This window comes from Calidris pugnax, unplaced genomic scaffold (assembly GCF_001431845.1).
Source record: "Calidris pugnax isolate Ruff unplaced genomic scaffold, ASM143184v1 scaffold161, whole genome shotgun sequence".
Lineage (NCBI taxonomy): Eukaryota > Metazoa > Chordata > Aves > Charadriiformes > Scolopacidae > Calidris > Calidris pugnax.
The window spans coordinates 199,975-223,927 of NW_015090955.1; the positions used below are offsets into that span (position 1 = coordinate 199,975).

Consider the following 23,953-nt stretch of genomic DNA (forward strand, 5'->3'; position numbering starts at 1 on the left):
TCCAGGAAGCACCGCTGAGGAACAGCCCCAGCCCCCCCAACAGCACCGGGGGCACCATCGACAGCGATAGCTGGGACCCCCGGTTCAACGATGTCCCCTCGGCCGTGCCCCCCCCAGCCAAGAACAGGAAGAACTTCAGTCAGCTCAAACGAGCGAAACCCTACGGTTCCCTCTTCCAACGGGCTAAACCCAGCGGGTTCCTGCCGGAGAGAAAGCAGCTGGACAAGATCAGGAAGAAGAAAAAGCTGAAGAGGAGGGAAACAGAGGTGTCGGCCGAGGAGGACTACGAGGAGAAGCTGCTGGAGCTGGAGGGGGAGGACTCTTACGTGGAGACGCCCATGAGCCCCTCGTCCGAGGGCGACCCTCCGTCGGCGGCCGAGCAGAGCTCGGTGTGGGACTCTGACACCCCCTCCAGCGTCTCCTACCCCCCCGGGGCGGCCGAGCAGACGGTGGAGATCCAGAGCGTGGGCAAGAGAACGGTGATTCGGCAGGGCAAGCAGGTGGTCTTCCGGGATGAGGACGGGACCGGCGACGACGAGGACATCATGGTGGATTCGGGTAGGTGCCTGGCTCTCATCCCTCCCTTTGGGGCTTGTGGCGTGAGGGTAAAATGGGAAAACGTGCTGCCCAAAGAGGGGGTTGGGTTTTGGGGGGAAAGGAGAGGTTGATTTACTGCTTTTGTGATAAACTGAGTGAAAAGCTGTGGGTTTAAAGAAGGAGCTGGTTCTGCTCTCCTGGGTTACAACCCTCTTGTGTCCTGCCAAGAGTCTCCTGTGCAGGAGACCTAGTTTCCCTTCAGGTGTGGAAGAAGCAGCAAAGTGCCTGGCTTTGGCACTGGGGGACTTGAATTTAGCACAAAAGTGGAGTAAATTCCTGCTGCAGGTGAGAGGGGTTGGCCGTTAAACGCCGCTGGTTGTTCGCCTTTGCAGATGACGACTCCTGGGACCTGGTCACCTGCTTCTGCATGAAGCCTTTCGCCGGGCGGCCCATGATCGAGTGCAACGAGTGTCACACCTGGATCCACCTCTCCTGTGCCAAGATCCGTAAATCCAACGTCCCAGAGGTCTACATCTGCCAGAAGTGCCGGGACTCCAAGTTTGACATTCGCCGTTCCAACCGTTCCCGGACGGGCTCGCGCAGGCGTTTTCTGGACTAAGGGAGGGAATTGGGGAGCTGGGGGTGCTGCGTGGGGCGGGGGGAACCCCAAGACCCCAGCCTGGGGGGGCTGGGGGGGGGGAGCTCCCCGAACTGCTGCTGCTGGGGCCGGAGGGCTGCCCGCTCACCGGAACCGGGAATCGCCGAGTGGCGTCAACCGGAGCTGGAAGAAGCCGAGGGGTGAGAACTGCTGCTGGAGCCCCCTCGGATGGAGGGAAGGAGGGAGGAACTGGGCCCACTGGGCTGGGCAAGGGGGTCTTGGCCGGTCGTAGCCGTGAGCGGGGTGATGTCTGGGGGATGGAGGATACCTTTGCCACGAACGTTTTCTCATCCCACCTTTCTCATCCCAACTGCGAACCCTCTCTGTGCGAGGAGACTCCTCCTCCTCCTCCAGAGAAGGGAGGAGGAGGGGGGGGAAATCTGTGTGAAGAGTCTGAAAAGTAAATGGCCACGTGTTTTAATTTTCATGTAATATTATACCCGCCCATTTGTCCGTATGTATCAGTCCTGGACTCTTCTGAGGCTCCGGAGGAGGAGTCGGTGTCGGTTCGTACCGCGCTCTTGCAAAGGGGAGCCCTGGGGTTTGGCATCGCTCGCGTGGAAACGGGACTCACCCTGCACCTTTACAGGAGGGAGCAGCCCTTTTTCCAGAGAGGCAGCGCTGGGGACCCCATTTCTTTCCAGAAGGTCTCTTTTTCGTGACTTTGTTTTGCATGATTGGCTCAAACGTGTGTCTGGGGGGAAGCTGTTTGCTCCATTTCCCAGCCCTTCCTTAAACTCTTAAGGTGCTGATTTAAGAAGACGGTGATTCTGCCTTTTCTCAGCCCAGAATTCGAGCGTGGGCTGTAAAAGGGGCCAGAGTGAACTGGGAACCCGGCAGGTCTGGTTTGGGATTTGGTCATTTCCATCTGAGTGCTACGGCCAAGTTGGCTTTTGTTTTCCCTGTTTATTTTTTGAGAATGGATTTGTAACCAAAAAAACCCCCAAATCTTTAACCTATTGGTTGCAAGTTACCCAGACAGAAGCACATGCAGGCGATGCCGGGAGCAGGATGACGTGCAATGAAGACCCTTCAGACATGGGAGGGGGGACAGGAGGGCGCTGAGGTCCCCGCCGACACTGTGGTCCCTCCATGGGGCTTCCTGGGGCCTCAGCCCGAGGGAAATCCGTTGGGAAACGGGACAGGGAGAGACTCTGGAGTTCCACCTGATGAAGGAGCACCGTGTCCAGTGGGATGTGAGGGGACTGCCCTTATCCTGGTACCAGCTCATCAGAAGACACATCCATCCTGGTGGTGACCACGGGGCTTCCCATGGAGCCAGGGACCCTCCTTGGGGTAGACACCATGGGGTTGTCAAACCTCCAGCCCGGGGAGATGTGGGGGAGCCAGAGCTCTGCCCACTCGGGTGAGGATGATGGAGCTGCACCACGAGTGATGGTTCTTCTCTCCTGCTGCTTTATCCAAACCCCGTCCCACCGACCTGCAACAACCGGCTCCGGGTTCCCAAAAAACCAGCTCCAGGTTCTGTAAAGCCCGAAAACCGTGACGTGCTGCCTCCCAGGAGCTTCGTGGAACCACCGAGGAGTTTGCCAAAGACTTGCCCCCCGACGGCTGCCTGACTGTTCTCTGCAGCCAGAAAAATAACCAAAGTTCTCCAATGCTGCCATTTCACTCTGCAAAAAGGGAAAGGCTTTGGAAGATCCCGGTCGCGAGCTGCGCCAGGGCTGGACCTGCTCTGAAAATCTGTCTCTCTGTGTTTACGGCGTGTCTGCAACTCCCCTGGCCTCCGTGGATTGTGTTCCTCCAGCTTTTTTTGGTGGAAACGGTGAATTCCACGTGAACTGGCTCCTTTTCACACTCATCGGTGTGACTGACTCTTGTTCTGTTCCCTTTATCCCGATAGATGGGCTCTGACAAGTCCAGCACGTCACGATATCAGCAGAGAGAGAAGAAAAAAAAAGTAACATCTCCATTCTTTTAGTTCGTCACTTCCAGCCATGTATAATTATAGTTTAATTCAGAACTTTATTTTTTCATTAAAACTGTTTTAATGAAACAGGGTTTTTTTTTTTTTTTCTTAAATGTGAACCAAGTGAACAAGGATTTTGTTTTATTCCCAACTCAGGAGTCTGCTGTTCTGATTTACTGGGGTGTGAAGCAGTTTGTGCAGGTGGTGGAGAGAATTCATGCTTCAGGTGCTCTTCCCCTGGGGATGCGGGGAGGCAGGAGGGATGGGGAGCACTCAAACACCTCGTGCTGTGGGGATCCCCCCCTCTCTCTGGAGCGGTTCCTCCTCACCCACCCTCTGCCATCAGCAATTTTTGGTGGGTCCCATCACTGGCACAGGGTGGGGGCGATGGGGGCAGGCACTACCAGTGGCTCCAGGAGCCCAGAGTGGGCAAACTGGGCTCGTTGATGGACCTGCTGAGTGGTGCAAGCCCCGGTGAGGGCTGGGGTCAGGATGCTGGTGGGGGAGAAGAGAGGAGAGGCTGAAAGCCAGGCTCAGTGCGTAGGAGCCAGGCGTGGGACAGGGCACATCACGCCAGGAGAGACTGGCCAAGGTGGCCCCATGCCCATCCTACTTGCCCAAGAGCCTGGTCCCTGCAGGACCGGGCACCGCAGCCTCAGAAATGGAGTGAAATGGACACAGCACCTTGGGCTGGGCTGTGTCTGCCCGGCAAAGATGGGCCTCAGACCCCCCAAAAAACTCATTTAAACCCTCTGGGAGCTGCACAGAAGGAGAGCTCCTTCCCTCCCACCCCTTCCCCATGGTGGGGACCCCAAACCAGTAAAGGGTCACTGGTGCCACCACCCCAAACCAAAGGTGCTGGGTTCAAAGCAGCAGCCTTGGACACCTCAGCAAATTTAAAAGATGGGTTGTGTCTTTGGAGGTAGCACTGGACCGTATCAGAAGCAAAGCTGCTGCTGCTCCAGCTTCTGTGTTAATTCTGTGTGTAATTTTATATTATACAGAGCCATCAGCAGAAGCCCCGGGGAGCTGTCGCTGTAAAATGGCAGCTTCTCACAGAGCAGAAATGGTGGAGGTGAAAGTGGTGGGTTTTTTAAACGGAGCTGCTCTGAGAGTCTCTGTAAAACTGCACTGATGGGAAATAAGGAGAGGAGAAGCTGGAGTTGGTGTCCAGCAGGAGAGACCGACCCAAGCCCTGGCTGCGAGGGAAGGGACGGGGCAGGAAGCGAACTCACTGAATTTCACTGAATTTTAGAGTTGGAAGGGACCATAGAGACCATCCAGTCCAACCCCCCTGCTGAAGCAGGATTGCCCAGAGCTTGTCAGAGCATGTTACTCAGGAGCATCCAGGTGGGGCTTGAAGATCTCCAGAGAAGGGGACTCCACACCCTCCCTGGGCAGCCTGTTCCAGGGCTCTGCCACCCTCACCGTGAAGAAGTTTCTCCTCATATTTGAGTGGAACCTCTTATGTTCCAACTTGTGCCCGTTGCCCCTCGTCCTCTCACTGGGAACCACTGAAAAGAGTCTGGCTCCCTCCTCCTTCAACCCTCCCTTGAGATACTTGTCAGCATTGATAAGGTCTCCCCTCAGCCTTCTCTTCTCCAGACTAAAGAGTCCCAGCTCTCTCAGCCTTTCTTCATCAGGGAGATGCTCCAATCCTTGCATCATCTTTGTTGCCCTTCACTGGACTCTCTCCAGCAGTTCCCTGTCCCTCTTGAACTGGGGAGCCCAGAACTGGACACAGGATTCCAGTTGTGGCCTCCCCAGTGCAGAGCAGAGGGGGAGGATGACTTCCCTTGACCTGCTGGCCACACTCTTCCCTATGCAGCCCAGGATTCCATTGGCCTTCCTCCACCGTGTGGACACAACTCGGAGAAGAACAAACACGGTGGGGACGCAAAAATGGATCTGGAGCATTGGCTGCTGCAGAGAAGAACCTGCTGCCGCGGCTGCACGGCTGAGAAGGGCACTCGAGAGGAGGAGAAAAGGGAGAGGTTGAGCCCCGGGTGGGCTGAGCTGGCAGGGAAAAACAAACTTTAAACTTTTTACGATGCTCAGCCAGGGAACGGGACAAGGGTCGTGTCCTTTCGTCGTGAGGGGTTTTGCTTTAAGGAGAGTCACAAATTCCAATGTTTGAAGTTAAGGTTCATCTGCCCCTTGCACAAACTCCTCTGCCCTTGGAGAGAAGGAAGGAGGAGAACTCCTGCCAGTCCTGGAGGAGAACAGGGTTGTGATGGCAGAAAGCTAGACTGGAGATTAGGAGAGGGTTCTTCACTGTGAGGGTGGTGGAGCACTGGAACAGGTTGCTCAGGGAGGTGGTTGAGGCCCCTTCCCTGGAGATATTCAAGGAGAGGCTCGACGAGGCCCTGGGCAACCTGGTCTAGTTGGGGGTGTCCCTGCTGACTGCGGGGGGGTCGGACTAGATGGCCTTTGGAGGTCCCTTCTGGCCTGGGCAATTCTATGATTCTATGAAAGCACCTGCCTGATGCCACCAGCCACCAGCCGAGCCCTCCCTGGGCATGAACCCACCATCTGATACACGTGGGATGGGGTTTGGGTGGTTCCTACAGCAGAACCAGTGCCAGAGCTCTGGCTACAGCCTGTCACTGGCTGGGCCACCCCAGGATGTGGCTGTCACAGCCAAGAGCAGGCACAGGAGGGCAAGGGAAGACTCTAGAAAGTAAATCCTAAACCTGTATCTCCTCCACCTCGAGAATTTCCAGTTTAAAGGCTCTGGCTGAAAAGAGGACTGTGTGTTGGCCTCAAGTTACACCAGGGGAGGTTCAGGCTGGATATTAGGAAAAATTTCTTCACTGAAAGGGTTCTCAGCCATTGGAATGGGCTGCCCAGGGAGGTGGTTGAGGCCCCATCCCTGGAGGTGTTCAAAAGAGGGGTTGATGTAGTGCTGGGAGGTATGGTTTAGTGATGATGCTCCTTGTTTGTTGTGCAGGTGTCTATTTTTGTCAGTCAGGTTGACGGTTGGACAAGATGATCTTTAAGGTCCCTTCCAACCTAGAAGATTCTGTGATTCTGTGTTCCCAGATCCTTATTGGGGTGTTTTAGGCATTTGCTGGGTCAGAGACGGACGCGTCACCTCCTGTTTCTGTGGCATTTTTAAGGTTTGCACCCAAAGATGCTGCACCGTCATGGGTTTTAGCTGCTGGAGCAGGACCAAGGCTCTGGGCTCTCAGAAGGGCTGCTGTTCGAGTGCAGCGAAACCTGGGCATCTCCTGAAGCACTGAAGCAGTTTTTAGAATCACGTCGTTATTTCTCTACACTTTAATGGACACAATATGCAAGAAAACACTTTCACAGCAGCAGAAACTGTCTCAGGAAGCTGTCGGAAACGAGGAGAATTGGTTTATTGTGCAAACTTCTGTTCATGAAATCCCTCCTCGGGGTCGCTGCTCTGCTGCTCCTCTTGGCCATCACCAGTTAATGTGGTGTTGCCGTTTTGCAACTTGTTGATGCACAACTTGATTCTTCTTGGAGTGTTCTCCCACATCCTGGTCACTGCAGACTCTTGGCCACACGCTTCATGCAGGGACACAACGGGGAAAAGGAATTTCTGGTGGGGGTTTCTGCCCCCTCCAACTCGTTACAGATGAAGAACCCAAAGAGGCCGATGAGCAGGAGGTGACAGAGGGAGCAGTTACACCTACAGAACCTGCAACCCTTGCTTTTCGGGAGGTGCCAAGGGAACAGGGGCTACTTTTCAGCCGAATATAATTTATTGCACGTTTTACATTTCATTTCAGATCAACAGAACACTGCTCATCAGTGGAATAAAACCCTGCATCAGGAGCTGGTCACAAACGAAGAGTTTTGGTGTGTTTTTAATAAAAGCAGGCAAACACCCCGTCACCGTAGGCTTCATGCAGGGACACAACAGGGAAAAGTAACTTCTGGTGGGGGTTTCTGCCCCCTTTTAACTCATTACAGATGAAGAACCCAAAGAGGCCGATGAGCAGGAGGTGACAGAGGGAGCAGTTACACCTACAGAACCTGCAACCCTTGCTTTTCGGGAGGTGCCAAGGGAACAGGGGCTACTTTTCAGCCGAATATAATTTATTGCACGTTTTACATTTCATTTCAGATCAACAGAACACTGGTCATCAGTGGAATAAAACCCTGCACCGGGAGCTGGTCACAAACGAAGAGTTTTGGTGTGTTTTTAATAAAAGCAGGCAAACACCCCGTCACCGTACCGACTTCTTTTTAGAGCAGGGGCATCTCTTTTCAGACTGGCTCAAACGAGTCTGTTCTCAGGACTCTAATTCTCCTGTCACAGTGATGGAGCAGAAGGAACCCCCTTCATGCAGCAGATGGGGCCAGGTTGGTGTCAGGGAATGGTTGGTGGCAGTTGTTGTGTAGAACAACCACCCACCACCCAGGGATGGGGGTCTTTACCCCCCATCTCTGAGCAGTGAGGGCTGTTGTGGGGCTCGCTGGGAGTGGGACCGAGCAGTAGCCCCCCCTGCTCCTTTCCCTGGGACACACCTGGGACCTGCTGCCCCACACAAGGACAGAACTGTCCCTCCTGCTGCGAAATCACTGCAAGAGTGACCCAACGGACTTCTATCCAAACTGGTTGCTTTTCAGAAAGGGCAGCCAAATTGTATGTTTTCAGCTCTTTACCCACTGGCATCTCTCCTCGCTCTGGCCTGCTCTACCTGGATAAACTACCTTCCTCTTTCTCCTAGAAATAAATGAGATGGGAAGAGACAGTTGCAGCATGAGAACCAAACGAATCAGATTGCTGTCCTTCTTCCCCATCTGCTTTCCTCTTTCCTTGAAAACTGTGACAGTAGGTGGTTCTGGGTGGCAGGAGAATTAATGAGACTACGACACCCCCGTGTCCTTGTCTGGAACAGCAGTGTCTGAAATGAGCAGCTGGATGGATTCATGCTGAAGAGGTCCATGATACTATGAAAGGCAAAGAACTTCGTTCCAAACATACTTGTTCTTAACAAGTACATTTCAAATACAGATTGGAGGTGGAAAACAATCTCTGTCCTCTTTCCAACAAAAGGGATTTACACAGAGGCCTTTCCAGGAGGCGGCCAGAGAACGGAACTTCTCCTCAGGAGCAGAAAAAGGAAGGTTCCCTGCCCCAGGAAGAGAACAACAGGTCTTCTTCCCTGCTCAGCACGAGAAGATACAGGTGAGAGTGTACGAAGGGACCAAACGGCAGCAGCAGGGACTCGCACAACCTCAGCAGAGAGCACTGCGCGTTCAGAGTCACGTTGCTTTATTGGTTACCGAGCCACAATTCAGAGAAGTATTGCCTTGGAGCCACCTGGAGAAGCAGGTTCTCTCCTTTTTTTGTCTCCTAACACAACCGGCAGGACACCGCCGCCCGCTAGAGAATAGTAAAAATAAAAGTGTGTGTCTCTGTTCAAAAGCTGTAGGGTCCAGGGGGGGAGGTTCTGCAGATCCCGTTGGCCCAGGTGCCGTTCCGGAGGTGCCCGCTCTCCCGTTAACCGTCCGCATCGATCCTGTGAGCTGTGGGCAACAACAACACAGGGACACGTGCCACTCCTGTCGCACAGAACACGTCACACCTTCAACCTAACCCCCCTACCAGGGGCTGCTCATTACACACCATTCATATCCACCTCCAAGGTATTAATATGGAAGCTTTATGAGTTGGAGGTGCTGCTGAAATACGCGTATCGTGGCCAATCCTTTTCAGTACCCCCAGTTCTGAACCCCCAAACCCTTTTACTGGTTCCTAAGGGAAGGAGCAGAGCAATCCCTGCTACTTACATTGCTTTGGTATCCTAAGGGCCTCGTTGTCAGCTGACATCACCTGGTGCAGGACTCCTCGGAACTGATAAAGCACTTTCAAACTCTTCTCCTCACCCACGCAGGGGTCATAGAAACCCGGCAGCCCTGCCTTGAACCAGAGGAGGACAGAATGAGCATCAGGGAACGGGCTTTCACAGCTCTTCAACTGACCCAAAACATTTATTAGGGCCAGAATGAGGTGTCATTAAAAAAAAAAAAAAGGAGTTTTGCTGCCAATGAGATGAGAAGTTAAGGAATAGCCTCTCCAGTAGCATGTTCAAAATGCAGAAAAGAGCAAATCGGGGGTGGGAAGTTTTGGGTACAGCCCCAGAGTCTGTAACACACACTGTTGCATGCTGCAAACACACAGACACTGTTTCTTTGGCACTGGAGATGCCCAGAGAAACAGAGGTTCCTGGAGGTTGGTAACACTTGGTGTGTAAATGGTTTTGTCAATTGATCTGGAGTCACCAGAGAAACCCCCACAGGACAGTTCAGTCGAGATTCTGCATCACCCACGTGAGCTCTGGAGCCTGGTGGTGACAGAACAACCCCGTACCTTGGATGCCTCTGTGAGGATGAGTTTAGAGTCTTTCACCAAGCACTGCAGGGGCACAGTCACATCTATTACTTTCACCTTCTCGTTCTTCCTGCTGTTGTCATTGACAAACTTCCCGTACCAGGCGTTCACTACGATCAAACCTGCATTTCACAGGAAATCACAGATGTGATGAAAGGCTTCCCACTGCCAGCGGGGCAGACGTTGAGGAAAAGACCACCCCCACATTTTCTGACCCAGGAACAAATGGTGGAAGCTAGAGCCCAGCCAAACCTGACCTGCAGACTCCAGCTTTTGCACAGATTTATCACACACCTCTCTTTTGCGAAGAGGCAAAGCCAGACTATTGACTTCAGCCTGTTGATGCACCTCCCAGCTTGTCCCAAAATAACATTCAGGTGGTCCCTACTAAGCTCAGGCACCAGAAGCTGAATCATAATGGAACCTCCCCACCACGGGCACGACAGCAATTACACTGTGCTTCGTTAGGGGTGGAAATGAAGAAATTTCACTGAATTTTTAGAGTTGGAAGGGACCATAGAGACCATCCAGTCCATCTCCCCTGCTAAAGCAGGACCACCCAGAGCTTGTCAGAGCATGTTACTCAGGAGCATCCAGGTGGGGCTTGAAAGTCCCCCAAAGAAGGGGACTCCACACCCTCCCTGGGCAGCCTGTTCCAGGGCTCTGCCACCCTCACCCCAAAGAAGTTTTTCCTCATATTTGAGTGGAAATGATACCTGCATTTCTCCCCATCAGCCCCCCAGCCTTTGCACTGTTCCTTCCTCTCTCCAAATTTAGGGAGCAAGTAAATGGTGTTGTAAATCTTTACCCATTCTGGCTTCCTCCGCTTCAATTATCCTCCGGACGGACTCCTGCATTAACCGGACCTGTCACGACACCAGGGGCAGAGCAAAAATCAAGCAGTGTCAGAACATGGTGTCCAAAAGAGAAAAGCCCCACGTGAAAACAGCTTCTTTTAGCCAAAGGGGGGATTAGTTACGGGAGAGACTCACCGCAGCTTCAGCTTCCTGCTTCTTCTGCAGGATGTCGCTGGCCGTGTTCTCCCTCTGCTTCTCCAGCTCCCTGCACACGGGGTGAACATCACGTCAGGGCCACACGGTGATGGGACTCAGATCTCTGCTTACCCACCCCAATTAACCTGACCCACCACCTCACACAAACCAGCTTGGTTTTATGGTCCTTCCCCACATTTCCTCATGTGTCCAGTTTTGGGCTCCCTACCATAAAAAAGATATTGAGGTGCTAGTGTGGGTCCAGAGACGGGCTTATGAGGGGTCTGGAGCACAAGTCTGATGAGGAGAGGCTGAGGGAGCTGGGGTTATTCAGCCTGGAGAAGAGGAGGCTGAGGGGAGACCTCATTGCTCTCTCCAACTCCCTGAAAGGAGGGTGTAGAGCGGTGGGGGTCGGTCTCTTCTCCCAAGTCACAGGCGACAGGACGAGAGGAAATGGCCTCAAGTTACACCAGGGGAGGTTCAGGCTGGATATTGGGAAAAATTTTTTCATTGAAAGGGTTCTCAGCCATTGGAATGGGCTGCCCAGGGAGGTGGTTGAGGCCCCATCCCTGGAGGTGTTCAAAAGAGGGGTTGATGTAGTGCTGGGAGATAGGGTTTAGTGATGGTGATGCTTTTTGTTTGTTGTGTGGGTGTTTATTTTTGTCAAAATTAGGTTGACGGTTGGACAGGATGATCTTTAAGGCCCCTTCCAACCTAGAAGATTCAGTGATTCTGTGATTTCAAACCATTTTGGGAGGCTTCCAGAACTCAGGAGCACTGACGGCAGCGTGACCACAGAGATCCCAGCCTCTGCACCAGGCTCCCAGAGCCACCCACGTGGGACCTCCCAGCTCTGGATTTAAAACAGCCTCGGGAGCTCACCTCTCCTTCTGTGCCCTGAGGTAGGGTCTGATGATGAGCCTGTGCATGGCAAAGTAGATAACTAGAGGTCCCACGGTGGCGTAGAAGACAGCACTGGGGAGCAGCTGGTCTGTTAGGTGGACAGGGAAGAAGTAGGTCTGGCTTGCCCTATTCAGCCTGGAACAAAAAAAGATCAGAGGGTCAGGTGAGAGGAAACGCAGAGTTTAACGCACTTGATTTAAGTCCACTTAACAGCAGTGTCTGCTGCTGAACAACTGCTGAGCCAAAGGAGAGATGAAAAGGGGGAAAATCTGATAAAGTGAAGCAAGACAATGGTAAGACAGAGCTGACACCACTCACAGCCAGACGTTTATGTAGCAGAGTTCTCTTGTGACAGCTCCTGACCATGCTAAAGTGGCTTAATCTTAGAAGAATGTGTTTGGTCATTCATTTAACCAGGGAAAGGGACCAACACCATCACAAAGAGAAAATAAAATGCTTCTAGAGAAGGTCTATGTTCACAAGACCGGCAAGTGCCTTCAAGGAAGGAGGACATTCATATTTTTCTGAGTCTTATAAAAGTATTTATTTTAGAAAACATTAGTTTTCTTGGGGAAGCGGCCTCTGGCGCGCCCTCTGCTGGCATCAATTAAAAATGCACATCAGTAAATGTACCTTAAACAGTAGAATTACCTGTATTACTTAATGATAATTCACTAATTCGAGTATATTCTTGTGTGCAGTGTTCTAAAAACGGAATGCAATTAAATATACTATTACTACTATTTTTGGAAATCTTGCATCCACTTACCACAATGCTCCAAACCATGCTTTAAGCTGTATTTTCAGAGCATTTTGAGGCACACCTCAACTAGTCCTGTGAGGGGCAGCTGAGGCTCAGTGACCCCAGGAGAAGGCACACACCACTGCCCACGGGCACCCTTTGTGCTAGAGAGGGGGCAGCTGCAATACACAGCGACGCACCGCTAGACCCTGAGACTGGGGCCTTCCCACCTGAACATCGGAAACGCGACAACAACGCGGGTTTATGGTCAGCCTCTGCAAACAGAGCTGTAATCTTGGACTGACTTGATTTTCAAAGACACTCCTTGGGGGACACCAACGCTGACGGTGGCTCCTAAAATGCTGTGTCTGGAAATCTTCCTCTCTGCTCCGTACTCCACTATGGTCCCGAAGAAACCTGCCCTGGAACGAATGAACCGAACACCGGTAAGACAGGGAAGAGTCCTGAATTCCTCTCTACTGAATCCTGTAATTCCCCAACAAATAAAACATGCAAACACGTGTGTGTGCAGCAAATGTTGGCTACTGGAAGATTCACTGTGTATCTACAAGATGAGATTAACCTTTTCATCTTGTAAAATACTAAACAGGCTACAAGAACTTCCCATTTTCTTATTAGTGATGATATAAACTATCACCCAGGTATTTTAAGTCCCACTTATCCAAAGAGGCACAGAGAGCTAAGCCTCCATGACATTCATTTCAGTGGTTACTACACTTAATTAAGGAAGAGCAGATTCCCAAAGACCCCAGCAGCTTTTGAGTTGTGTGGAACCTGGAGGCCCATGGCAGCAGATGAGAGGTTCTTCTGGCCGTGAGCACCGTGAATTTCCTCTTGCACACTTACTTGAGAGAACCTTTCACTCGCGTTTGATCCTCGTCCTGAAACTTATGCTGATAACTGACCATCATGAAAGAATGGGGGATTCCCAGCTGAAATACAAGAGGCACACATAGAATCATCTAGGTTGGAAGAGACCCTTGGGATCATCGAGTCCAACCATCTCCCCTACTCTACAAAGTCCTCCCCTACACCATATCCCTCAGCACTGCATCTAAACGGCCCTTAAACACAGCCAGGGATGGGGCCTCCACCCCCTCCCTGGGCAGCCTGTTCCAATGCCCGACCACTCTTTCGGTGAAAAATTCCTTCCTAATGTTCAATCTAAACCTCCCCTGTTGGAGCTTGAAGCCATTCCCTCTCGTTCTGTCACTAATTACCTGGGAGAAGAGACCAGCACCAACCTCTCTACAGTGTCCTTTCACATAGTTGTAGAGAGTGATGAGGTCTCCCCTCAGCCTCCTCTTCCCCAAACTAAACTCTCCCAGCTCTTTCAATCACCCTTCATAAGATTTTATTCTCCAGCCCCCTCACCAGTTTCGTTGCCCTCCTCTGCACTCGCTCCAGCACCTCCAGATCTCTCTTGGATTGAGGTGCCCAAAACTGGACACAACACTCGAGGTGTGGCCTCCCCAGTGCTGAGTCCAGGGGCACAATCACCTCCCTACTTCTGCTGGTCACATGTATGAAGACCCTCGGCCACCATTGAATGTTCCCCCAGATTTCCTGTCCTATCCTTTAAGTGGCACAGGAAACAGCAACACTTGCCTCTTGACCCATACAGCCCGCAATCTCTGCAGTCTGTGACTATGAAGACCCTCGGCCACCACTGAATGTTCTCCCAGATTTCCTGTCTTATCCTTTAAGTGCACAGGAAACAGCAACACTTGCCACTTGACTCATACAGCCCGCAATCTCTGCAGTCTGTGACCCTCATCTGACCCACATCAGACATCACAGCGTTGGGTGCAAAGCGTTGTGCTCTCCAGACACAGCTGGTTACCCACGTTAGGTGTCTGACCGAGCGTTATTCCCTAGCCCCAAGCCAAAATACTGCTTGGGACAGAAAAGCTGAGAGACTTCCCACCCATGGAATGGTACCAGCATCTCCTGTGTGCAGAGACAGGACTCTCACCTGTAAAGCCACGGTGAAATGGCTGGTTTTTGTATCCCGGACGATACTGGTGTTCATGGCTGACTGGATGCCCCACCTCCACTGCAAGTAGCCCATGGTGTTCTTGTCGAGGTTGCGGGCGAGGACCGTGGTGAGGCCGGGGCGGATGCCGCGGGACGAAAACTGCAGGGCACAGTTTGTAGTGATGAAACTGGGAGAAAGAAGGAAATCCTCATCAGAGATAAAACATGGGCTCCCAGGTGGCCTCCGACTCCTTCCTGCCCTGGAGCCGTGCTCAATACACAAGAGACTTCCCTGCAAAGATCATGATGTCTGAGGGTCTGACTGCAGTGCTGTCCAAAAGAGCAGGAGCCATGCTCAACACACAGAGACTTTCCTGCAAAGATCATGATGTCTGAGGGTCTGACTGCAGTGCTGTCCAAAAGAGCAGGCTCATGCCCAGTTTATTGGTGTTGGTGCCACAACGCTGCAGCCAACACAGCTGCCCCTCAGCCTTCACCCTTCCTGCCCACGGCAGAGAGCCTGGTCTGCTGGAGAGGCAGAACGCTGCTAGAAGACAGCAGCCCTGCTATTTAATAATCCTCAAGCATCAACTCCAAAAACCAGCATTAAAGAACTCTACAGGGAACGACATCCCAGAATGAGCTCTGAGGAATGGCATATTTACCAAGTTGGAAGATATGAAAGGAAAGATGTGTACACTGGACCCTACGATGCTCTGACATATGTCTCCAGTCACAACCCGAGACCTCTGCTCATTTGTAAACAGACAGCACGCCAGCAGCAAATTTGGCATTACTTCCCTAAAATATGACATATCATCTCCTCTTTTGCTGTCAGAGACTCCCTCTCACACATGGAAGTCCCAGAAGAGTCACAGATGCTGAGACTGAAACACCAGGGAGCTTTATTTACGTGTTATGATTCACAATGATCAGACAGCACAGCCTTTTGAGTTTTCCCTCATCACTAGTTTTGCAGAAAACCACTCCTGTCATTCAGAACTGTACGGGATTCTCTAAACCATTATGTATTCTATCTAATTATTTCGTTAATTCATTTTATTTAATATGAATTCAAGCCGTTTGGTTCCTTAGGGCAGAATATTAACCATTAGACCATTTTTCTAATATTTACCATCTTGGTGTAAGATTACGGAATATCTTCAGACCGAAGAGAGGCCCCTGAAGGTCTCCTGCTCCAAACTCCAGCTGTTTAAATGCACAACACCAAACTGTCAGAAGCAAGCAGTGACAAAGCCCTTCACAAGCATCATTTACTTCACAGACGTGTCACTCATGAGTAACATTTGCCACGCATTTCAGCACCCTCCCTGTTCTGCTGCCTTTGTGTTAGAGCAGGAGGTGTCTCACCAAGCAGAGTCCTCACAAAACCAAGCCTGGGTCACAGTGCCACGGGCTGTTTATTGCTACGAGCACCAGTGCAATCAGAGGAAACCCCTCCATCGTAGCCCCAGACCGTATCTGCCTGGGACTCAGTCTATTTCCCCCCAAAATTCTTCCTTTGTGAACAGAGCTGTTTGTGAAACGAAGGCAAACTCTCACTCTGCTGCACGGTCACAGCCTCCCCAAGGCACCTGGGAGGCTCCAGTGAAAGTGGAAAGGCCCCAGAGACAATGGGTAACAATTCTGCCACATTAAGTGAAGGCCAAAACACGCAGCCAAACGGAAAGGGGAAACAATTAAGAAAAAACCAAGGTTTGGCATTCCCTTTTTCTCAAATTCCTTTGAGAATTCTTTTTGCTACATTCTACAGCACGCACAAATTGAGATGAACCAGAGCTGAAATTCCCTACGGAAAATAAACAGTAGGTAACTAATCCAAGCAGCCTGAAATAGACTGGAGATAAAACCGCAGAGCAGCCAGAACTCTTACCTCTCCCCAGCCCTTGGCAGATGTCACTCGTCTCAGAGCAAGATTAATCGATCCACCTCCGTTCCCGTTTTGGGTGGAAAGGTTACCAGACAGAATTGCTGTGTCCGTGGCAGTCAGTGGTGCCTGAAAGAGGAATATGTTGTTACCAATTACTCTCATCCCGATTCACACATTTAATGCATGTTCTGCAAGGACACAATGGGGGCAGGGGTCCCGTTTGGGGTGGCCCCACGCTGCCTGCCTTGCTGGCTCGGGCCCCCACGCCCCCCTCACCTCGATGGACTGGGAGATGTGCATCTTGTTTATCTCAATCTGGGGAAAGCTGCTCCCGGGCACATCTTCGTATTCTTCGTCGTAGCGATCAAAGAGGTCAGTGGCATCTATTCCAACACTAATTGTTCCCTAGGGAATGAGGAGTGCAAGGAATACTCAGCATTAACGACCACCCAACAATTCCAGGCCAAATGGCTAATCCATCCTCCTGTATCTGTACAGATTTTGGCAGTTCCTTCTTTTTCTGCCATTATCTTTTCCACCCTAAAATGCATTTCTTGCACGTTCAAGACAAAATAAAAAGAACGATTACAATATCCTAAAAGAGCAACACAAATCATAAACTAAACTGGATAAAAGACAGTTTTTCAGCAGGAATGCAACTTGTCATACCAGGAGGCAATTCTCCTGTTGCGACGCAGGACAGAAGTAGGTAGAACACACTTACACAGCAGGTTTCTTCTTCCCCCACAACTGACTGCTGTCAGTATTTAGAAGTTTTAATAACATATTTTAGAAATCGATTTTCTTCAGTGGAACTTAGCCAGAAATCCTCTAAATGTTTTCTTCTGAGTTTGTTTACTTTTTCTTAGTCTCTATCTTGTCATCAGAAGAAAAGCTTGACAAAGACAGGCAATATTTACCACTTGCTACAAGTCTTTCTCAGACCATAGAAAAGCTTATTCCTACAAAAAAAGTAGGCCACAGCTAAATAGTCTGGCTACCTGCTGCTGTGCTCACTCAGACGAACTGCAAGAGTGGGTTTATTTGGAAAGGGCACAATTAGATCTGTGTCTGGGTCATATAACTTCAAGAGGCTTTGGAAACTTCCCCTCTAGACCTATTAAAGCCATTCCAGCTCACACCAAATGCACCAGTTGCAATATAAAAAAAACAACCTTCCTCTGTGCACCAGCAGAGAATGAACTCTGAGCAGTTTGTATAAAGAAACTCAAGAGCTGGGTTGGTATAAAAAGCACTCAGAGTCCAAGCACAGAGGGAATAATTTCTTATTTCGATCCAAGTGAGCACTTTCCCTTGCTCACCCCAGTCTCATCAAACGCTGAGCCATAAATACAGGAAGAATTGCAGAGTTTGACAGGACTCAAAACTTCTCTCTGCTTTGGCTCCCAACCATTTATTTGCTGGGGAGACTCCTGACCTCTTCTCAATGTTGATTTTCTGATTTGTTACACAGCAAAAATTGCATAAATATTTGAACAGGGGAAGGTGTGATTATTTTCAGGAGCACTCTGGGCCAGGGGCTGTGTCCCAGCTCTTTACAAACGACCCAAAGCTGTGTTTGTGGCAGCCCTGAGGATGAACTCCTGCCCTTTATGCAGGCGGCTACTTTTCAGGAACCATCTGCAAAGTCACCTTCAAGGGACGTGCTCTCCAGACCCGGCAGCTTCTTCCGTTTCAGTCCTCTCCTAATTGTGCTCCTCCTTGAAACGAGGCCAAAACGAGAGTGAAAGGAGGCAAAAACCTCCCACTGCCCTGCAGCCCTCGGCTGAGACACGGAGTAGAACAGCCAAAGAGAAACAGAAAGTGCCAACTCCACTCTATGGAATTCCAGGGTAGACAATAAAATTTGTCTAAATACAGGTGAATGTTTTTTTTTTTTTTTTTAACAAAAGAGAAAACTATTTCAATTTTTCCCTGATGCTCTTCAATCCAAGGAAACGTAAAACCCAAGATCCTTCATAACAGAGAGAGGATGGCCAGGAAGGTTTTCCACGTGGAGCACCACATTCAGCGCAGGATCTTTGCCAGACTGCAATTTTAAATTCCAAGTTAAACATTTTTAAAGAAGGGACGCCATGGTGAGTAATAAGCGTGATGAACTTGCACGGCAAAAAGACAGAAAATGGTGTTTTCCACTCAGACCGGAATATAAGTGGCAGTAAAGCTTTTTCAAGAACTTGCACTAACAAACCACGCTGAAAACCAACTTATTGTACTGGGGTCACACCGCAACGTCCGTACTCTTTGTAAAGATGCAACAAGGTCTGCACATATTCCTCAAATTCATTGTACTCCTTTCTTTTAATTGTAGTCAAACTCAAAATTTCCTTTCTCACACCTGTGAATTTGAGAACAAATATCCCTCCCAGTGAAAAAAGGAAACCACCTGAACCTATCCATGAAAATCCACCAGATTCATTGATAGGAAAGGAGTGTCTCCATCCCTCTCCTCAGCAGATCCTTGGCCTCTCACTGAAGGGAGTGGTGGCTCCACACGTCTCACCTCCCACCAAGCAGCTGAAGTCACCCTCTGGGGTCTATAGATCCTGGCAGGGAAACTGCCTCCGGCACGAGCACAGGAAAAGCAGCAGATGGGAAAGTTAAAAATATTCCTGGAGAAGGACAGCACCCCCTGTGCCACCGGATAATAGCGGGGGGACCACTGCTGCCCCCCACGCCCCATCACCCTCCTGAGTCGACTCTCAGAAAGGAAAAATCCCTCCCCAAAGAGCAAGGAGCAGGGAAAAGCTCTGGAGCCATCGGTGCCCGCGCGCCCCATGCTGCAACGCGCAGCGGCTCGGCAGGGAACGGCGCTGCAGAACCAGCAGAGCTTGTTATCTGCTGTCACCTTTTAAAGTCACCTTGATTTGCCATCCTGCCAATACAAAACACTGATGGAACTCAGAGGTGTGCCAGAGAAGAATATCACAGAATCACAGAATCTTCTAGGTTGGAAGGGACCTTAAAGATCATCTTGTCCAACCGTCAAACTAACTTTGACAAAAATAGACACCCACACAACAAACAAGGAGCAACACCATCACTAAGCCCTATCTCCCAGCACTACATCAACCCCTCTTTTGAACCCCTCCAGGGATGGGGCCTCAACCCCCTCCCTGGGCAGCCCATTCCAATGGCTGAGAACCCTTTCCGTGAAAACATTTTTCCCAATATCCAGCCTGAACCTCCCCTGGTGTAACTTGAGGCCATTTCCTCTTGTCCTGTCGCCTGTGACTTGGGAGAAGAGACCGACCCCCACCTCTCTACACCCTCCTTTCAGGGAGTTGGAGAGAGCAATGAGGTCTCCCCTCAGCCTCCTCTTCTCCAGGCTGAATAACCCCAGCTCCCTCAGCCTCTCCTCATCAGACTTATTCTCCAGACCCCTCACCAGCTTTGTTGCCCTTCTCTGGACCCGCTCCAGCACCTCCCTCCTCCCCTTTTTTTTTTTTTTTTTTCCTAGGGATTTACCTTCTGGAAGGTGACATATGGAAGCTGTGCAAGACTAAGCCTTGAGGGACCCGCATTTATTAGATGTTGACCTTCCACAGCAGGAAAATAACAGGATTTAATTTCTCCTAACAGGAAGTGGTTCTTCTCCAATCAAGTGATGAACTTTTCAACCCTCCTGCATGCCTTTGAAAGCAAAAACAAAGCTCTAAAAGCAAATAATAGACTCGATTCGAAACCTGCCAAATTGCCTACATCTGGTTATTGCTCGACATTTCTGGTTAAAATGCTTTATTTTGCTGGAACTGTTTTATAGAACTGACAAAATGTTGGAAATTTTAAAATAACTTGTGTTCGTGTATGAAATGATCACAGCTGTGCTACCTAATTCTGCAGGAACACTGCCTGGAGAGCCATTTCTATAGGCTGCCAGTCAGCAATTGCTGCAAACACCCAGATGGCTAATTTTATCGCAGGACACAGCGGCTGAGGCTCTCAGTGCAGCTCTGCTTTTTACTGCTCCCAGCCACGGCGAGGCACCCGGAGAAAATGTCAAATTCCTGAAGTCACGGAGAAGCAGGAGGTGTAGAAAACCATTCCCCTTGCCCAGAACTCCCTTCTGACCCCAGTCACCTCATCTCCAGCACTGACAGTTTGACTTCCCTGTCCCGTGGCATCCAGAGATCCCTTCCTGCCTGGAATAATGTTGCCAGGAGATATTCCTGCTTCTTTACCCTTCCATCACAAACAAGTCCTGAGTATCTGTGCTCTACCACAACAGCCAGTGATGTGATACAGGTAAACTAAAGTACGAATATATTTGGTGAGAGTAGATGCAGCTCTTGAATAATGCATAGGGAAGAGTGTAGCCAGCAGGTCAAGGGAAATCATTCTCCCCCTCTACTCTGCACTGGGGAGGCCACAACTGGAATCCTGTGTCCAGTTCTGGGCTCCCCAGTTCAAGAGAGACAGGGAACTGCTGGAGAGAGTCCAGCGAAGGGCAACAAAGATGATTCAAGGATTGGAGCATCTCCCTTATGAGGAGAGACTGAGAGAGCTGGGACTCTTTAGTCTGGAGAAGAGAAGGCTGAGGGGAGACCTTATCAATGCTGACAAGTATCTCAAGGGTGGGTTGAAGGAGGAGGGAGCCAGACTCTTCTCAGTGGTTCCCAGTGAGAGGACGAGGGGCAACGGGCACAAGTTGGAACATAAGAGGTTCCACTCAAATATGAGGAGAAACTTCTTCACGGTGAGGGTGCCAGAGCCCTGGAACAGGCTGCCCAGGGAGGGTGTGGAGTCCCCTTCTCTGGAGATTTTCAAGCCCCACCTGGATGCTCCTGAGTAACATGCTCTAGCTCTAGGCAATCCTGCTTCAGCAGGGGAGTTGGACTAGATGATCTCTATGGTCCCTTCCAACTCTAAAATTCAGTGAAAATTCAGTGAAATGTTATTCACTGCAAGAGAACCAAGATTTTTGTGACCCATCAAGCCCTGGAACCTCATTCAGTGAGAATCCTGACACTGGGTTTGCCTGGGGCACTTACCAAGCTGAGAGCCATCAAGGCCATTAGCATTCTCAGCTCTCAGAGCATTCATCATTCCCACCTCTCTCTGCCATCCCGGCACTACCAGGAGAACATCATCCCCAGCACGGTGTTCTTGGTCACCTCTGAAGAGCTGAGACTGCTCAAACAGCCTGAGAGATGGGAAGGGAACGCTCCATGATCCTCCTCCTGAGCGTGTGATGGAGCTTTCCTAGAGCAAGCACTAACTGTGGACCTGGCAAGACCCCAGTCCTGTTCCAGAGGGTTTTGCTGACTGTGCTGCAGCCCAGGAGCTCTGCTGCCCAGCTGCTTCAGCAGCTGCCTCACGTTTTCAGTGCTTTCAGAGCTTCATTTGAATATCTCCCCCCATTGCCGTGACACCACAGCAGTGCCAAAGGGAAAACCTGTCAGGTAAGTGCAGGGAGTTTCATTTTATTTGGAATACTTGGAAAGAAATCGGAAACATTTCAGTGTTAGGGCTGTTTTCATGTAATCGCTGAAAGAGATATGCTTATATATGTTTGAACAGAAAAAAGAACTTTCAACAGAGGATTACTGTTCAAAGAATTAGCTGTTTTCCCTACATTGTCCAGACAAACTGCATATTCAAAAAAGAAGTAATTCTCTAAGGGTAGATACCTATGGGGGTATTTACCACAGCTCCTCATCACACCTTGCATATTGGTAATAACTTACAGATTCACTCCTGAGCCTGGGGTGAAGCCTCTCACCTTTGGATTAGTTCGCTGCTGCAGTCTTCTCTCTTCCCTCTCTCTCTGCAAACGCTCAAATTCTTCCCTGATTTCAGCTGGAGTTCTCTTCCTCTCCACAACCTGCTCCAAGAGAAATGAAAAGCTGAGGATTACCAGGAAGGAGGATGCTGGGGGTACTGCCCTGTTGATGGATGGAGACCTGCTGCCCTGGCACACTCTGACACTGCCTGCTGCTGCTCTAAGCTGCTCTGCCCGGGTTTCAGTACTCGGAGTTTGGGAGCAAACACCTGGGCCAGACCAAATAGAAGGCACCAGAGAAACCCCATGAGAAGAGAAAACAGTCTTATTATTTCTATTGCCTAGACAAAACCAGGGCAAGGAGCTCTCAGCCCACAAGCACAAGATCCTGCAGCAACAGCTGTCCATTAACTTCTCTGCTGGGTGTAGACACAAAAATGAAAATGACTGAAAGTGCCTGCCCTGAGATAAAGTGATCAAGTGATTTTAGGCTATGCTGACTCCCATCTGTTTACCTTACCCAGGGACTGAGGGCTTTAAACAGGTTGGGATGGATGGAAAGAGTATTGGATTGGGCTTTTCAAAACAAGAACCAATTCTGCCACAAGCAGCTCCCAAATATCTGTTACGTTCTGCTATTGCTCCACGTTTCCTGCTACTAACTCTAAATGTGACCCTGGCAATGACTGGACCCAACACAACCTGATTCTGCAGGAAACAGTAAATTCAATCAAATAAGACCAGCAGAGGCTGGGAAGGAGGCTTAGCGACACGAAAGCCAGGAATGGCCAAGTTCTCTTTGAAAGCCCATCAAAACTGAACAAACAAACAAAAAAACCAACCCCAAAAAGCAGAGAAAGGAAAAGTAATTTCAAACTCAGAGGCTAGTTGATGTCGAAAAAAAAGTTTGAGATGAAAAAGATGAGACTAGATGGACAATAACGACGCATTTGTCTCAGACAAAGCTGTTGCCTGTCACGGTAATATCCTATTAGGGAACTCTGAATGTCAGCTTTATTGTTCTCTTGTCAAGTAAAAAACCCAAGTATTCTTTGAAAATCCATCACGGTGTTTCAGCAGGGACAGAGAGAGACAGAGATAACTAAACAAGGATGCCTTCAAACAAACAAACAGGCATTTATTACCATCAAGGTGTCAGTGCCGCTCGATACGAGCAGAATGTCAGATAAATGGGGTTTAGTCAATTCCACTGGCCATAAGATGTGAAATGTCTCTCACCTCCCATCCTTCCATCTCCAGTCCTCTCCTCCCATAGATGTCATAGATGGCTCTGGTCTGAGGATCACTAAGCACTGCAAGTCAAAACCAAGAGAGAGGAGAGAACTCAGTTTTTGGTCTTCTCTTGGAATTTCAGACCGACACACTAGTGTTTTTTGGAATTCAAGCACAGATCCTGGAAATACGTTGTTCTACAGTTGTATCCGATTTTTACATTAACTCCCTTTAACCTTCTCACGTGCTGCCTTTCTGTTTTTCAGTCTTTAGTCCCTAATGGGAGAGTTTTTTCAGAAGTAAGGGCAGTGGTGAAAAGATTATTTACAGCAGGCAGGAAATAAGACAGAGACTCCACATCTTGCTCATTGCAGAATTTATGCTGCATTGCTCCTCTGATTTACAGGACAGAAAGGAAAGAAAGCATCACCGAGTATGAGCAAATGTAATTATTACTTCGTAATAATATATATATATCTGCCTCAAAAAGCAAGAAGACACAGCCCTCCCCCTAGAAAAGCCCTGAAAACAGTTTCTGCAAACTTTTAAACTCCCACTGACCCTCGTAAGCCTGGTGAACGAGGTTGAAGAGCCGCTCAGCCTGTGTTTTGAGCTCTGGGTCTCTGTGCTTGTCCGGGTGGTAGAGCATGCACAGCCGGCGGTAGGCAGCCTTCAGCTCTTCCTGAGAGGCCTGAGGGAAGCAGGAAAAGTGACTTAAAGTACAACCAGAGCTGGTTAAAAAAGAGCATTCCCAAGATCGGCCCTGAAGGAGCAGTCCCTCAGCTGTCACGTTGCATCACTTCTTCTTACGCAAAATGAAGAATGGATTTTTGTTTCATTACAGAGGTTAATGACGTGCTCAATTACGCACAGCAGTATTATCCACACCATTCACAGTGCCACAAGCAACAGCTCATCAGTGTAGACTTGGGTATAACAAGTGAGAAACCACACAA

General features: G+C 49.9%; 2 protein-coding genes across 2 annotated transcripts in view; one reads left to right on the forward strand and one right to left on the reverse strand.

Moving 5' to 3' along the window:
* The window catches only part of PHF13 (PHD finger protein 13), a 3,938-nt gene extending 2,741 nt beyond the window's left edge, over window positions 1-1,197 (forward strand). Inside the window, exons 2-3 of the mRNA XM_014952030.1 lie at window positions 6-558; window positions 930-1,197. Coding sequence (XP_014807516.1) covers window positions 6-558; window positions 930-1,156 — 780 coding nt within the window. The 3' untranslated portion in view covers window positions 1,157-1,197. The remainder of the gene's footprint in view (window positions 1-5; window positions 559-929) is intronic.
* A 5,978-nt stretch (window positions 1,198-7,175) lies between these two features.
* Window positions 7,176-23,685, reverse strand: DNAJC11 (DnaJ heat shock protein family (Hsp40) member C11). The gene is made up of 15 exons (XM_014952103.1): window positions 23,559-23,685; window positions 23,004-23,077; window positions 21,765-21,866; window positions 16,298-16,426; window positions 16,025-16,147; window positions 15,266-15,339; window positions 14,129-14,318; window positions 13,000-13,085; window positions 12,438-12,554; window positions 11,370-11,525; window positions 10,488-10,557; window positions 10,304-10,361; window positions 9,475-9,617; window positions 8,895-9,024; window positions 7,176-8,630 (listed from the first exon to the last, which is right to left on the reverse strand). The coding sequence occupies exons 1-15, from the start codon at window positions 23,644-23,646 to the stop codon at window positions 8,605-8,607; spliced, it is 1,566 nt and encodes a 521-aa protein (XP_014807589.1). The 5' UTR covers window positions 23,647-23,685; the 3' UTR covers window positions 7,176-8,604.
* Window positions 23,686-23,953: the final 268 nt, after the last annotated feature.

Bases quoted from the DNA above. Each gene is read 5' to 3' on its own strand.
- DNAJC11 (XM_014952103.1), bottom strand. From the start codon at position 23,646: ATGCTCTACCACCCGGACAAGCACAGAGACCCAGAGCTCAAAACACAG. The intron at 10,362-10,487 runs GTGAGTCTCTCC...GTGTCGTGACAG, and splicing joins AGCAGGAAGCTGAAGCTGCG to GTCCGGTTAATGCAGGAGTC. The intron at 9,025-9,474 runs GTACGGGGTTGT...CTCTGGTTCAAG, and splicing joins TCCTCACAGAGGCATCCAAG to GCAGGGCTGCCGGGTTTCTA.